General features: G+C 43.1%; 1 protein-coding gene across 1 annotated transcript; it reads right to left on the bottom strand.

Moving 5' to 3' along the window:
- Positions 1-14,936: 14,936 nt before the first annotated feature.
- LOC101269930 (40S ribosomal protein SA) lies at positions 14,937-15,781 on the bottom strand. Its single transcript, XM_012538667.2, is given in 2 exon segments — positions 14,937-15,376; positions 15,379-15,781. Coding segments are annotated over 2 exon segments (786 nt in total). The 5' UTR covers positions 15,725-15,781.
- Positions 15,782-16,922: the final 1,141 nt, after the last annotated feature.

Below are 16,922 nucleotides of genomic sequence, written 5' to 3'. Positions count from 1 at the left end.
AAGCAAACCCCAAGCCTTCAGTTGCTCCCAAAATCCACTGCCTCAATTTTGGGATAATTCATTGTCTATTCAGGCATTCCAGAGATGCAGCATACATCAAGTTGATTGTGGAGATTTAATCCGCTGCTCCTGAGGCTGCTGGGAGAGATTTCCCTTTCTCTTCTTTGTTCACACAGCTCCCGGGGTTCAGCTTTGGATTTGGACCCGCCTCTGCGTGTAGGTCGCCTGAGGGCATCTGTTCTTCACTCAGACAGGACGGGGTTAAAGGAGCAGCTGCTTTGGGGGCTCTGGCTCACTCAGGCCGGGGGGAGGGAGGGGTACGGATGCGGGGCGAGCCTGCAGCGGCAGAGGCTGGCAGGACGTTGCAGCAGCCTGAGGCATGCTGTGTGTTCTCCCAGGGAAGTTGTCCCTGGATCCCGGGACCCTGGCAGTGGCGGGCTGCACAGGCTCCCGGGAGGGAAGGTGTGGATAGTGACCTGTGCTCGCACACAGGCTTCTTGGTGGCTGCAGCAGCAGCCTTAGCATCTCATGCCCGTCTCTGGTGTCTGCGCTAATAGCCGAGACTCGCTCGCATCTCTGGAGCTCGTTTAGGTGGTGCTCTGAATCCCCTCTCCTGGTGCACGCTGAGACAATGGTCTCTTGCCTCTTAGGCAGGTCCACACTTCTTCCCAGACTCCCTCCTGGCTTGCTGTGGTGCACTAGCCCCCTTCAGGCTGTGTTCACATAGCCATCCCCAGTCCTCTCCCTGGGATCTGACCTCCGAAGCCCAAGCCTCAGCTCCCAGCCCCAACCCACCCTGGCAGGTGAGCAGACAAGCCTCTCAGGCTCTTGAGTGCTGGTCGGCACCGATCCTCTGTGTGGGAATCTCTCCACTTTGCCCTCTGCACTCCTGTTGCTGTGTTCTCCTCCATGGGTCCAAAGCTTCCCCTCCACCTACCCCCCATTTGTGCCAGTGAAGGGGCTTCCTAGTGTGTGGAAACCTTTCCTCCTTCACAGCTCCCTCCCACTGGTGCAGGTCCCATCCCTATTCTTTTGTCTCTGATTTTTCTTTTTCTTTTGCCCTACCCAGGTACGTGGGGAGTTTCTTGCCTTTTGAGAAGCCTGAGGTTTTCTGCCAGCATTCAGTAGGCGTTCTGTAGGAGTTGTTCCACATGTAGATGTATTTCTGATGTATTTGTGGGGAGGAAGGTGATGTCCATGTCTTACTCCTCTGCCATCTTGAAGGTCTGAAAAACTAGTCTTTATTTTAAAGTCTATTTTGTCTGATATGAGTATTGGTACTCCAGCTTTCTTTTGATTTTCATTTGCATGGAATATCTTTTTCCACCCCCTTATTTTGAGTCTGTATGCATCCCTAGGTCTGAAGTGGGTTTCTTGTAGACAGCATGTATACGGGTCTTGCTTATGTATCCATTCTTCCAGTCTGTGTCTTTTGATTGGAGCATTTATTCCATTTACATTAGGGTAATTATCAGTATGTATGTTCCTATTACCATTTTCTGAATTGTGTTCGGTTTGTTATTGTAGGTCTTTCCTTCTCTTGTGTTTCCTGCCTAGAGAGATTTCCTTCTCTTGTGTTTCCTGCCTAGAGAAGTTCCTTTGGCATTTGTTGTAAAGCTAGTTTGGTGGGGCTTCCCTGGTGGCGCAGTGGTTGAGAGTCCGCCTGCCGATGCAGGGGACACGGGTTCGTGCCCCGGTCCGGGAAGATCCCACATGCCGCGGAGCGGCTGGGCCCGTGAGCCATGGCCGCTGAGCCTGCGCGTCCGGAGCCTGTGCTCCGCAACGGGAGAGGCCACAACAGTGAGAGGCCCGTGTACCGCAAAAAAAAAAAAAAAAAAAAAGCTAGTTTGGTGGTGCTGAATTCACTTAACTTTTGCTTGTCTGTAAAGTTTTTAATTTCTCTGTTGAATCTGAATGAGATCCTTGTTGGGTAGAGTAATCTTGGTTGTAGGTTTTTCCCTTTCATCACTTTAAGTATGTCCTGCCACTCCCTTCTGGCTTGCAGAGTTTCTGCTGAAAGATCAGCTGTTAACCTTATGGGGTTTCCCTTGTATGTTTTTTGTTGCTCTTCCCTTTCAGCTTTTAATATTTTTTCTTTGAATTTAATTTTTGATCATTTTATTAATATGTTTCTTGGCATGTTTCTCCTTGGATTTATCCTGTATGAGACTCTCTGTGCTTCCTGGTCTTGATTGACTATTTCCTTTCCCATATTAGGGAAATTTTCAAGTATAATCTCTTCAAATATTTTCCCAGTCTCTTTCTTTTTCTCTTCTTCTTCTAGGACCCCTGTTATTCGAATGTTGGTGCATTTAATGTTGCCCCAGAGGTCTCTGATACTGTCCTCAATTCTTTTCATTCTTTTTTCTTTATTCTACTCTGGTGTAGTTATTTCCACTATTTTATCTTCCAGGTCACTTATCCGTTCTTCTGCCTCAGTTATTCTGCTCTTGATTCCTTCTAGAGTATATTTATTTCATTTATTGTGTTGTTCATCATTGTTTGTTTGCTCTTTAGTTCTTGTAGGTCCTTGTTAAATGTTTCTTTTATTTTCTCCATTGCATTTCTGACATTTTGGATCATCTTTACCATCATTACTCTGAATTCTTTTTCAGGTAGACTGCCTGTTTCCTCTTCATTTGTTTGGTCTGGTGAATTTTTACCTTTCTCCTTCATCTGCTTCATATTTCTCTGTTTCTCATTTTTTTAACGTATTGCATTTTGGGTCTCCTTTTCACAGGCTGCAGGTTCGTAGTTCCCATTATTTTTGGTGTCTGCCCCCAGTGGTGAGGTTGCTTCAGTGGCTTGTGTAGGCTTCCTGGTGGAGGGGACTGGTGTCTGTGTTCTGGTTGGTGGGGCTGTATCTTGTTCTTCTGGTGGTCAGGGCTGCATTCAGTGGTGTGTTTTGGGGGTGCCTGTGAACTTAGTATGACTGTAGGCAGCCTCTCCACTACTGGGTGGGCTGTGTTCCTGTCTTGCTAGTTGTTTGGTATGGGGCGTCCAGCCCTGGAGCTTGCTGACCGTTGGGTGGAGCTGGATCTTAGTGTTGAGACGAAGATCTCTGGGAGAGCTCTCACCACTTGATATTATGTGGGCCCAGGAGGTTTCTGGTGGTCCAGTGTCCTGGACTCAGCCCTCCCACCTTGGAGACTCAGGTCCGACACCCAGCTGAGCACCAAGAGCCTGCCAGCTGCATGGCTGAGAAGAAAATGAAGACAGAAAACAAGAACAAAAACAAAAAAGCAAAAAGAAGAAAATGAACAGACAGAACCCTAGGACAAACGGTAAAAGCAAACCTATACAGACAGAATCACATAAGGAAGCATACACATATATACTTACAAAAAGAGAAAAAGGAAAAAAGTATATATACATATTAAAAAAAAGAAAGAGAGCAACCAAACCTATAAATAGATCTTCCAGTGATAAAAGCACTAAATACGAAACTAAGATAAACATAAAACCAGAAACAAATTAGATGTAGAAAGCAAACCCCAAGTCTGCAGTTGCTCCCAAAGTCCACAGTTGCTCCCAAAGTCCACCACCTCAGTTTTGGAAACATCCGTTGTCTATTGAGGTATTCTTCAGATGCAGCATTTATCAAGTTGATTGTGGGGATTTAATCCACTGCTCCTCAGGCTGCTGGGAGAGATTTCCCTTTCTCTTTGTTTTCACAGCTCCTGGGGTTCAGCTTTGGTTTTGGCCCCACCTCTGTGTGTAGGCTGCTCTCAGGAGTCTGTTCCCTGCCCAGACAGGAGGGGGTTAAAGCAGCAGTTGATTAGGGCTCTCTTGCTGACTCAGGCCCGGGGGAGGCAGGGGGTACTGAGGTCATAATTGGAATGCGGGGCCAGCCTGAGGTGGCAGAGGCCGGCGTGACATTGCAATAGCCTGAGGTGTGCTGTGTGTTCTCCTGGGGAATTTGTCCCTGGATCTCGGGATCTTGGAAGTGATGTGATGCGCGGGGCTCCTGGGGGGGTTGTGGATAATGAGTTGCGCTCGCACACAGGATTCCTGGGGGCAACGGCAGTAGCATTAGCGGTTCATGCCCATCTCTGGGTTCCAGGCTGATAGCTGCAGCTCATGCCAGTCTCTGGAGCTCGCTTACGCGGTACTCTGCCTTCTGCAGGCACACTGGGAAGTAATCCCCTCTCCTCACGCACCCCGAAACAAAGGTCTCTTGCCTCTTAGGCAGGTCCAGACATTTTCCCGGACTCCCTCCTGGCTAGCTGTGGTGCACTAACCCCCTGCAGGCTGTGTTCACGCAGCCAACCCCAGTCCTCTCCCTGGGATCTGACCTCTGAAGCCCGAGCCTCAGCTCCCAGCCCTGCCCGCCCTGGTGGGTGAGCAGACAAGCCTCTCAGCCTCTTGAGTGCTGGTTGGCACCGATCCTCTGTGTGGGGATCTCTCCACTTTGCCCTCTGCACTCCTGTGGCTGCGCTCTCCTCTGTGGCTCCAAAGCTTCCCCCGCTACCCACACCCTGTCTCCATTAGTGAAGGGGCTTCCTAGTGTGTGGAATCTTTTCCTCCTTCACAGCTCCCTCCCAGAGGTGGGGGTCCCATCCTTACTCTTTTGTCTCTGTTTTTTCTTTTGCCCTACCCAGGTACGTGGGGAGTTTCTTGCCTTTTGGGAGGTCTGAGGTCTTCTGCCAGCGTTCAGTAGGTGTTCTGTAGGAGTTGTTCCACGTGTGGATGTGTTTTTGATGTATTTGTGGGGAGGAAGGTGATCTCCACCTCTTACTCCTCCTCCATCTTGAAGGTCTCACCTTGCTGTTTCTTGAACACACTAAACTCTTTCTAGTGTCAGGGAATTTCCAGTATTCACCATTCTCTATTTCTAACTCTTCCCCTTGCTATTCCAATGGAACAGCCATAAACTTCAGATCAAATATCACCTCCTTGGAGAGCCCTTCCCTCATGGTTCTATCTAAGGTGGGTTCAACACATCTTCCTGCCATGTTCCATCTCATCCCTCTGTTTTATTAAATTCAAAGCATTTATTATTATATAAGATTATCTCATTTATTTATTCATTGAGCTGCATATTTTCTGTCTCTCTGGTATGTTAGCTCCATTAGGGGAGGGACCATATCTGCCTTATTCACCATTCTATATCCAGATCCTGCAAGAGTACCGGAAACACAGTGGGTGCTCAGTAAACATTTGCCTGATTGAAATTGTGAATAATGTTTGAAATTGTAAATATTTGAAAAATTAAAATTGATTGAAATTGTAAATAATATTCACTTATGTAGAAAATATGTTATAAAAATTTCCCAAAACTAGTTTGAGAATTCAACGTCCTCCTCCCAAACGCACTTTAAAAAATTAACTCTGTTTTCATGTTCTATTGTACACAGGTTGAAAAATGATGATCTAAAATTTTTTGAGGATTTAGTTTTACAATTTTGGGGGTTAATAATTTCCCATAAAATTGATAAGAACTTGAACAGTTTTGGCCAAAATGCTGCCACAGTGCATATCCAAGAATAAATGCCAGCAATTTATTTCCTTCTTTCCCACTTTTCCACCCCCCCACCCAATTAAGTGCTCAAAGTTTCTCCACAGAAAGTTAACAGAAATATAAAAAGAAAAACAGTAAGAGACAGCAATAAATAGCTTTTTCTGGGGGCGATCTGGTAACAGACCCTATTAGGGACAAGGAGATAAAAAGGGTCATTCTACTTTCTTAAAATGTCAGTGAAATGAAACGGCATTGCAGAGCATTCCTACCTGCAGGCACGTAAGAGGAGACTGTAACTAACAGGAATAGGAAGCCAGCACACCAACAGTTTTAATTTCATCCTGTGAACAGAAGGTAGCTAGACAGATGCGTGGTCCAATGTGATAATTACCAGTGTCTGCTTGGAATATAAACTTTCTTGTATTCTGCTTCATTTTCTTTCTCAGTGAATGGGTTTAAAGAGCCGTTTTTCCAGATTTTAGTTAGGCTTTCTGCCTTTCTGCCAAGGACACTCATTAAATATTTAATGAAATTCTGGAAGTTGACTTTTAATTATGATATGCAAGCAGGCTGTGTAATCATAGGTCAGAGAAACACCATATTAATCAAATGAGTGGGGTCTCTAACTGAATGCAATTACAAAAGTAATGGTAATCTGATTGTTTTAAAAGGAGGGGTTCAGATTCTAGAAATTTTATGCCAGTGCTGTTGACATCAATCCTTAGTGGAAATCTCTAGTGGATTCATAAAGAAATCAATTGCAAATGCTAAGAAAAGGCAGTAGTGATCATGAGGGCTCTTAGTATGGCTTCACTGAGGGTTAAGTTATGCCTGGTTAATTCCATTTCATTTGTTCAACACCAAGAAGAGGAATATCACAGTGATGGTATGTGGGCTCTAGCACTAGGCTTCAGGTTTAAAATCATAGCTCTACCACTTATTAGCTGTGGGTTCTCAGGCATTCGACATTATCTCTTAGTTTCCGTTTTCTGATCTATAAAATCAAAATAGAAGTAGCACTTATTTCACAGGATTGTTGTGAGGGTAAGACATGTTTCTACATGTAAAATTTTTGGAACAGTATCGAAGGACGTTAGAGCAGTATGTAGTAATTGATCAATAAGCATTAGCTACTATTATTTGAACGCCTGGAATGTGAGCTCTGTGGAAATCGTGTTAGGGGATTCCATACATAGTTGAATAATTCTAATGCAAACATGCTAATGAATTGATGTGAATCAGAAAGGAAATTTCTCATCGTGTTCTGCTCATCATTTTTATCAACGAAACGACTGAATTTATTGACAGCATGCCTATTAGCTCTATAGATATTAAAGTTTTTATAGTCTAGAAGGATGGGGTGAAAATGATAATAGCTCATTTAATATGTATAAATTTCAAGTCCTAACTCTTGGGTTTACAATCATCTGTACAAATTCAGGGTGGGGAAGATGTGGTCCAACAGGAGTTTTAATGTGTAAATCCTGGAGGATTATTTGACGCTATGCTCAGTATGAATCAACACTGATCAGCCACGCTAATGGAACCTCAGTCTACATTGATAAATATGTATTATACACAATAAGAGAGGTACATTGGCCCAGTCAGTCCTTTGGTAACATTTAGTTCTGATGTTATATTTTAAGAAGCATTTTGACCACTGGACAACATTTTTTGAGGGTAGGAACTGTGTTTCAGTCATTGTTATATCTCCAGTACGTAGCATAGTACTTAGAGTGTAGTAGGTGTTCAAGAAATGTTTGAGGAATAAAAATAAATAATGAAATATAGTGCATCCATAAAATATGCCCAAGAGGATGAAGAGGCCATAAAGCTATGTGATATAAGGAATGGTTGAAAACACTGAAGCTCTCAAGCCTGGGGGTACATGGTAAGCTATCTTCAGATATTGTTATGTAGAATAGGTATTAGACTTATTCTGTGCAGTCTGAAGTTAGTTTTAGAACAGGTGCCAATAAATCTGATAACATTTACATGGCATTTTATAGTTTATTGAGCACTTTATCATACATTATCTCATATGATTTTTATTTTTTGCACCAACCATATGAGGTAGTTACTGCAGGAATTTTACCCCCATATATAATAATAGAAAGTAGTAATAGTTAATACTTACTTTGTACTTACTATATGCCAACCTCTTTGCACATATAAACTCATTTACATTTCACCATTTGAGTTGGTTATTTTTATTATCAGGCACACCTTACAGATGTCTAATCTGAGGCCTAGAGGGGTTAAGTAACATGTCCATCATCAGATATCTAGCAACTCGTTGAGCCAATTTTTGATTCCCCTCCATCTGGGCTCCAGTCCATACTCTTAACTGTTACACTGCACTGAATTTCACATTAGCACTTTCTACAGAAAAGGAATCTGAGCTGAAGGTAGATCCAGTGATTTGCTTAGGATCACCCAGCGAAAAAGTGGCAGTCGGGATCTAAATTCTGACTTAAGGTCTAGTGCTCTTTCCACTACCCAAAGATGATCCTCACGTTGAACGAAATTTAGACTTTTATAGAGCCATTCAACAACGTGAGCACGTGTAGAGGCTGGAGGCCTACCTGTGAGACAAGCTGCGGAGCGGATGCCTACATGCAGTGTAAAAGGCACTTCAGTGGCCTTTAAGGTTTATTCCAACTCAAGATTTTATCAGTCTATGAGTACAATGTATCAGGAAGAGCAGAGGGAGTCAGCCAAGGAGAACAAGATGATGAGGGAAGGTCACCACTACAAGAAAGTGATTCTCGTAGTGTGGTACTCAGAATATCTGTGTCAGAATAATCGAAGGCATTTGTCCCTTTGCAGATTTCCAGGCTTCTCCTCAGATTTACTGAATCTATTTCTGGGGTAGGACAAAAATACCAAGTGACTCTTGTTGAGACAGATTTTGAGAACCACTCATTTAGAGTTGACCAGGGCCAGATTAGCAAGTCTTCAAAGTCATGGTAAGGATAAAAAACAAACAAATGTGTTTAAGGAAAGGAGTAATATGAAAAGATTTTCTAATTAGGAAGTTTGCTCTGGCTATAATGAGAAAGATGGGCAAGAGAAAAGTGAAAATGGAGGTGGGAGGAACAGAGAGGTGTCTATTTTAGTAATCTAGGCAAGATATATTTCCAATTCCAGAATAGTAGTTATAGATGGGTTTTGATAGTCTCAGATTGGTAATATAGCCCCAGACTCTAAAATCCTTTGTTCCTGCCCTCTCAGTGATCCCTCATTCTTGCAGGGTTCTATATCAAGGAAGCTATGTGCAAAGAACAATAACCAGATGGGAATCTAATTACTACTTCATTGATAGCTGGCTAGTACTCAGTAATCCTTGCAAAAAAACTGAATGGGATGATGGGGTTTAAGCTGGGGGCTTAATGGAGTCTCTTACTCACCCCCACTCCCTCATCCTAATCTTAGGACCTGTGTACTTAGATATGCCTGCTTGGGACAGGTGGCAAGTGGAGAGTGAGTAGGGATGAGAGAGAGAAGCCGGATCTCAAGAAAGGCTCTGAATCCATTGACCCAACCAGCTACATGGAGTGGTACAGAAAGAAGACAAAAAGAATGCCAAGTTTGTTCCTGAGGCAGGAATGTAAGAAAGAGGAGGATATGGAAGAAGAGAGTGATTAAATCTTCACCAACAGTTTAGATCCTTCCTAGAAGTGCAAGTGAAAGAGTGCCACGAATGGGTTCTGGAAAAATAACTATATCCACTGTTCAAATGTAACATGACCTATGTTTCAAGCTTTGGCCAATAAGCATATTAAGTCCTCTTCCCTTGTGAAGGTGCTATTAAGGCGATAGACAGAGGGAAAAGTTTGGAGAGAAAGGTGGAATTTCCCTCTGCAGTGCTCAAAACAAGGAAGCTTGTGTTATATAGTGATAGTATATTCTCTAGCTCCTGGCCATGGTTCTAGCAGAAGGGATCAGGAAGAAAGCAGGGTGATAATTTGGAGGCTGTGGATGGATGCTTTTGAGCCAGTATCTCACTGGAGAAAAAAAGAAGTCTGTCCATTGAGTTCCTCAGGAAGCATTTCAAATCTTTATGCTGGGGAACAAGAATAAGCTAGTAGCTATGTTGTATGACCTATTCAACCAGAGTTCTGCAGTCCTTCTTCTAACCAAATTCAACTGCTGTGAAGAAATCAGGATGCAGGTCTGAGTCCCTCAGTGACATTACAAAAACTGTCCCTCTCTGTTCCCTTTCCTCTTTACCATTTGTTGATTAAAACATTTGTTCATGTTCCTTTTGTGAACTTGGCTGCAGTGGTTTGGAGCTGCATCCCAGTCCAAACCACAATCCAAATTCCACCCACAAGTTTTCTTTCTTGAGAGAATATTCTTCACAGGCACGAGCCTGGGAATCAATGCAGCCTAATCAGCTTGTCATCCCTTAGTGCCACACATTCTTGTCTTTGACAAGCATTCATTCTGAGGGGCATCCTGTAAAGCTCATGATGCCATCTTCATTGAGCTCATGCTTATAAGAAGAAAATAAGGGGCTATAGAAAACTTATTTTTACATTGAATTTAAGTAGTTTTGCCACACTTTAAATGTCAGACGGAACTGTTCCGCAAAATCTGCCAAGTCTATGCAGGCGGCTGTTTTCAATAGGACTGTTCATGCCCTATTGTACTAATCTTTTTTTAAACACACACCTTGCTGGAAAAGGCCAAGAACACCCACACAGGAAGTGGGCACTGTTACTTTTTTTCTTGCTCCAACTGGATGAATAGGCTCTCATTCCATTTGGTGTGTTGCACTGTGAAGCATCTCCCAATCGTTTTCTTTCCGTGATGGACATTGAGCCTTCCCGGGACACAGCAGGCAACGGTCCCTGTACTCTCCCACATGGCCGTCTACTCCTCCAGCCATCTGCCCATCTATCTGCCTCCTCTTGATCACCCTCCCCTCTTCTCTCACATAGATTGGCTCTTCAGTTCAAGAATGATCAAGAATTACAGCAGTGGATGAGTGTGGGAACGGTCTGGTGTACTAGAACTCCATTTTTTTCCAATTATGAATGCTAAAGATCTTCCTATTATGTACACTTTTTCACCTTAGCAAAGCACAGTCTGGTTACCAACAGCGAAGTGACCTTCAATAATTTATAAAAAGTCCTTAGGATAGCATATGTCTTTTAGTAAGGCAATATGTTGAGTCGTTTAGAACTTTTCAGAATCCAGAGTCAAATGATCTAGATCCTGCCTCCTCCACTTACAAGCTATGTAATCCCCCAAAAGTTCCATAACTTCTGTGAGACTCAGTTTCCTCATCTGTAAAATGGAGCTAATAATACCTATTTCACAGTGCTTTTGCGAGAATGAAATGACATATCTGTCAAGTGCCTGTATATTGTTTTTAGTAACTATAAGTGTTCAATGAAACGTTAGTTGCAAGCGACATTATTTATTATTTAATTTTATTATCTTTCAAGCCCTATGTCTTCACCTGCCAGTCAGTACTTACTGACTCTGCATCTGCAGTCTAAGATAAGCAACAAATATTTTGGGCATTCTACGTCTGTATAAAAGATTATCTGGGAGGATAGAGAGAAGGTTGACATAATCCTAACCCTAAGTGAGCTATCAGTGTACTTGGCTAGATAAGATATTTGCACCTATGATAAAACTAATAATATTAAAGTACCAGACATGTGATATAGATGCAGTAAGATATTAGAGCTCATAGAAAGTGGATATCCCTGTGGACCTGGCTGGTGGTTGAGCTATGAGTTATGACTTTAAAAATGAAAAAGGATAATAATGATGATGATATATCCTATTTGTTGGAGCCCTAATATGGGCTAGGTTCCTTTCATGTATTATCTCATTTAACCCACATAATATTCCTACAAGGTAGGCAACATTATCATCCTCACTTTTCAGGCTAGGGAACTGAGGTTTAGAGAAACTAAGAAACTTGGCCTAAAGGCATATGACTCTTAAATGGCAAAGCTAGGATCTGAACCCTTGGCTTCTCACACTCCAGAACTCATTCTCCTTTCAATATACCTAGACTTCCTCCTGTCATTAAAGAGAAGCAGTTTGAGACAATCAGGCAGGGGAGATGACGCAAGCAAAGGCACATGAGAACTGATGTTCAGGGGCCAATGAAGGGGACATCTGGCTGGTATGGAGGATTTATGTGTAGGAAGAAACAGAGAAGACCTGGAAAGTTAAACTGGAGCCTGACTGTGAAGGGCCATGTAGGTCAGATTAAGGAGATCAGTCTCTGAATTCCAGGCACCAAGGAAAGGAAATGGGAATCAGTTTGCATGGTGTTAAGACATCCCCTGTGAGTGATCTCTGACTAAATTTTTAACCTGGGCTTTGGTTTTGTTTCTTCCCTTTTCTTACAAAGGGAGTGATATTAATAATGCCTTTTGTTTAAAGTTTTCAGGTAGATTTTATTTATTTAGGGGTCCTCTGGGAAAGTGTGTACATGTGGGAAGCAAGAGAGGTTGAGACAGTTCAATATGCCTTGACCTACCCAGGGTATTTTTGTAATGCACCAAGCGTCCTTATACCCAGCCTGGGGGTCGGTGGTCTATGTCTCTCACTCTGTGTTGGTGAGATGAAAATATCACCATGGAAAAGATTTTGATTTCTTTTGATTAGCCAAGAACCACAAGATCTTCTCTAGCATAGTGTTTAAAAAATGGGGAAAATGCCACATACGTAACATAAGCAGTTCCTAACCTGCAAATGAGTTGACTTCCACGGAGTCATGTATCAAGAGATTTTTCATAATTTGGAATACACTGCACCTTGGAGGCAATGCCAAATAAAAATGGTACTTGATTTTTCTCTACAGTGGAGATGATGGAACACTTATGATTCTTTTGGGTAATTTTATGTTCCATAGGAATTAGATAGCTGGCAGTAATTATACTTTCAAAGGTCTAAAAGGGGAACCAGTCAGAAGATGTCAGTCTGGAAAATTGGTAAAGTTGTACACATTTCCATGCAGTATACTATTGTCCATTTATTTTTTTCAAAGAAAATTAAGACTTTCAGAGAAACTCTTGGTTTTCTAAGGATACGTCCAAATATTTAGAGGTATGTAGCTTAAAAGCAGCTTCATCATCACATTGGTGATGAGATGCCTTTTTACAGAATTTCTTTCTAGCTTATAAACATTCTATGAGGATGTTTGCAAAAGTGGAGCAGGAGGGCACCTGTAGTATAACTTGAAGGGTACCACTAGTATTTCATTATATAATGATAATAATTCCACTCTTCTGTCGGAGTGCCAGAAATTCTACCGCTATTAACTTTGTGCTCTGGCATTTTTTTCAGTAACTAAAGTGGGAATCCTTCTGTATAGGGTTATTCATCAAGGTATTCCCAGTGATCAACAACTCAGCGTGAGTTAGTTTATCAGGTAGAGCGTGCTGAGGGCACTGGCCAGGAAACAGGTAAATTTGATGGTAGATACAGGGAATTGGAAATAGTATTTTCAAGTTTGATATAAAGCCTAGACAGAACAGGCTTGGGTGAGGTTTTAACAAGGAGTGTCTGCCTAAAGGCATCAGTTTCCTGATAGAGGCAGATAATTTGCTCAAGGTGAAAGAGGATAAGTTTTACAATATGGAATAAGTGGCAGCAAGATAGAGGATGGCTAGGAGGGACCAGAACTTGTAGTTTGGTTAGGTAAAGTGGAATCAGCAAAAAGTTTCAGCTTGGAGCAACAAACTAAGGAATATCAGGTTGACTTTGCTGATAGGCAAGCTTAGTTAACCAAAGGCAGCAGTGTCAGACAGCTAAGCAGCTCAGAGGTCAATAATTGTTAGGCTAGCTAAGACAGGAAGGAAGAGTTAAGGAGATGCATGTAGGCCCAGAGTCCAAATTGGAAATATCGGAAGCAATAAGCTAGAAACACTGAAGTGAGCGCTTATCTTAGGGGAGAACCCACATCACTTTGTTCTTTTTGCCAGTGAGTGTAACCTTGTTTCCACAAGTATTAATTGCATGTAATAAAAACTTAGAGACTTGTGGGTGCCCCTGCTTCTATGTGAGGCAGGGAAAAAGTGTCATCAGCCTTGTCTATTCCAAATTCCACACATAACCTGCTGCTATCTGCCTATATTCATACCTTAGAGGAACTAAGTTGGGTCTCCGGCAAAAAAATCCCCTTATGCCAGGCAAGATTCATTAGGGAAGTTTCCCCGAAGCTGAGTCAAGAGGTGTCTTTTGAAGGATGAAACAGAAAAGATGACAAGTTAAGGAAGGAACAGTCTAGTTTTATAGAACTTTTTAAAGGCATGTCTGGCAAAAACTAGAAGTAAGGGCACGAATGAAACTAATGAAGATCATAGAAGTGCAAGTAAAATCTTAATGTAGCTTGTATTATTAGATTTGGTGTCTGATTTTCAGTACAAGGATTTCTTCTGAATTCAGTGGTGCAGGATACTCTAGTACCTGAAGGCAACAAGCCAGACTAATGATCTATTGGGAGAGCTGATGTGGAGTTTCCTGCATTTGGATGATGTTAAAGACTGTGCTAGACAGCTTCTAAGATGACCCCCAAAGATCCCCAACTCTTGGTATTCATGTCCTGTGTAATCCTCTCCCCCTCAGTAGGAACTGAAATTATTGCCTCTCTTCTAACAAATAGAACATGCCAGGGTTGTAAAGGGATGTCACTTCCTAGACTGGGTTATAAAAAGATGGTAACTTCTGTCTTGGGAGTGTCCTCTCTCTATCTCTCTGTTTACTCACTCTGAGGGAAGCCAGCTGCCATGTTGTGAGTTGCCCTGTGGGAGAGGCCCAGGATGGAACTGAGGTAGACATCCAGTGATGACTTGAGCCATCTGACCAATAGCTTGTGAGAAACTGAATCTTGCCAACAACAACATGAGTGAGCTCAGAAGTAGATCCTCCCTCAGTTGAGCCTTCAGATGAGGTTGCAATCCTAGCTGACAGTTTGACTGTGACCTCATAAAAGACCTTGAACCAGAGGCACCTAGCTAAGCTATGTACAAATTCCTGACCTACAGAAACTGTGAGATAATAAATATTTATTATTTTAAGCTCCTGAATTTTGGGGTAATTTTTTTTTTTTTGGGCAGCATTGATTCTTCGTTGCCATGCATGGGCTTTCTCTAGTTGAGAGCAGGGGCTACTCTTCGTTGCAGTGCACGGGCTTCTCATTGTGCTGGCTTCTCTTGTGGAGCACAGGCTCTAGGCACGCGGGCTTCAGTAGTTGTGGCGTGCGGATTCAGTAGTTGTGGCTCGCGGGCTCTAGAGCGCAGACTCACTAGTTGTGGCACATGGGCTTAGTTGCTCCACGGCATGTGAGACCTTCCTGGACCAGGGCTCGAACCCGTGTCCCCTGCATTGGCAGGCAGATTCTTAACCACTGTGCCACCAGGGAAGCCCCTCTTCCAGTTTCATTGACGTACAGCACTGTATAAGTTTAAGGTGTACAGCATAATGATTTGATTTACATACATTATGAAATTATTACCAGAATGAGTTTAGTGAACATCCGTTGCACCTGCACACCTTTGGACCAGTCCGCCACCTCAGGCTGAGCAGCAGTGAACTCAGGAGCTGGAGCGGTCCATTCACCCTGAAATTCCTCCGTGGTCACAGCCTTCTCAGCTGCCGCCTGCTCTTCCTTTTCAATCTCTTCAGGATCTCTGTAGAAGCAGAGATCAGGCATGACCTCCCATGGGTGTTCACGGGAGATGGTGCCACGCATGCGCAGAACCTCCCGGGCAAGCATCCACCACATCAGACCCACTGAGTGAGCTCCCTTGTTGTTGCACGGGATGGCAATGTCCACATACCACAGAGGAGAGTCTGTGTTACACAGAGCAATGGTAGGCAGGTTAACCTGAGAGGCCTCTGGGAGAGGCTGGTGGTCAGCCCTGGGATCAGTAACCACCAGAAGGCTTCCTGGATCTGGTCAGTGAAGGTTCCAGGAGTGAAGCGGCCAGCAGTAGGAGTGGCTCCAGTGGCAGCAGCAAACTTCAGCCCAGCTCGCTGGCCAGTATTCCTGGAGGATACGACACTGACATCAGCTGGGTTTTCAATGGCAACAGTGGCATGAGCTGCCAACAGAAGCTTCTCCCAGGTCCTCTTCAGATTTATGATGTAGATGCCATCACTTTTCCTTTTGTAGATGTACTGACCCATTTGGGAGCCAAGGTTGGTGCCACCTAAGTGGGTTCCTGCTGCAAGGAATTTGAGGACATCCTCCTCCTTCATTTGCAGGACATCAAGGGCTCCGGGCATTGTTAATGTTTCCCTTTAAGTTACGACGGGAATGCAGAACAAAGCCGGACGGACCCTTATCTGTGCGTGAGCAGTTAGTTCCAGTTTGGAGCCCAGTCAGAACTCCCAGCGTGCCTGCTCAGGTGCTCAGCTCAGCTTGGGCCCCCAACAGCCAGGGCTGAAGGTTCTGTGATTGGTTGTATATAGCTCACATTTGGTGAGCCTATACTCTGGCCTAATGTTTTCCTCATATTACCTTTCTAATTCTCAAAGCAATCCTGTAGCAATTATTTTCATTTTACAGATGAAGGAACTAAGTTTCGGAAAAGTTACCTGATGTTCTCAAGGTCAGAGATCAGAGATTTGAACCTAAGTGTTCTGACTTCGAAGCTGATTCCGTGGAGTCAGAAGACTTGGCCTTTCTATTTCTTAATGCCTCTTTATAAGAGCCATTGACCTCATAAATCGTGCCTAACTAGGACAGGGTCCAGTAATGGTAGCTACTTAATCCAGAGTATAAATGACAGATCCAGTACCTTTAGGGACTGTTCTAGAAATTTAATTGATTCTGGAAGTGGGTCAGGAGCCAAGGACCCTAAGCAAGTAGAGACATGGCCCTGTAAAAATAATTAACTGACTTAGTGGGTTAACAATGGCTCCTTCGAATTTAAGGCTGGGAAGTCACTGGTTCTACTCACACTAGTTCAGAAGTCAGGCCAGAGCAGTGATACGGAATCCCAACCCTGCCTTCCACTAGCTGTGTGACTGTGGACAAGTTACATAACGTCTCTGATCTTCATATTTACCGTCTATAAAATGATGGTAATATTAACTACCTTACACTGTTGTTGTCAGGATTACGTAAGATAAACAGTGCATACAAAATGCCCATCACAATGCTTGGCATTAAGGAATGACTTGGTAAATGATAGCAATAATAATAACAAGTATATAATAATAATAAGCTATTAATATTCGAATATAATAAGTACACAGACCCTTGAAGTACTATGAGATTTCTCAGGATCAAGCAATGAGAAAAAAATGGGTTTAGACATTTTAGAGGAAGCAGGGGATGGGATATTTGGTTTGGAGTCAGTCTGCTTGCATCCGATCCCTTATGCTTAGTAGCCACTGTGACCTTGAGCAACTTGCTTAACTGCTTTGAATCTCATTATTCATCTGTCACAATGGTCTATCAGTCAGTGTTCTCCAGGGA

This window comes from Orcinus orca, chromosome X, assembly GCF_937001465.1.
Source record: "Orcinus orca chromosome X, mOrcOrc1.1, whole genome shotgun sequence".
NCBI classification, from domain to species: Eukaryota; Metazoa; Chordata; class Mammalia; order Artiodactyla; family Delphinidae; genus Orcinus; species Orcinus orca.
This window is presented reverse-complemented; position numbering and strand designations above follow the sequence as displayed.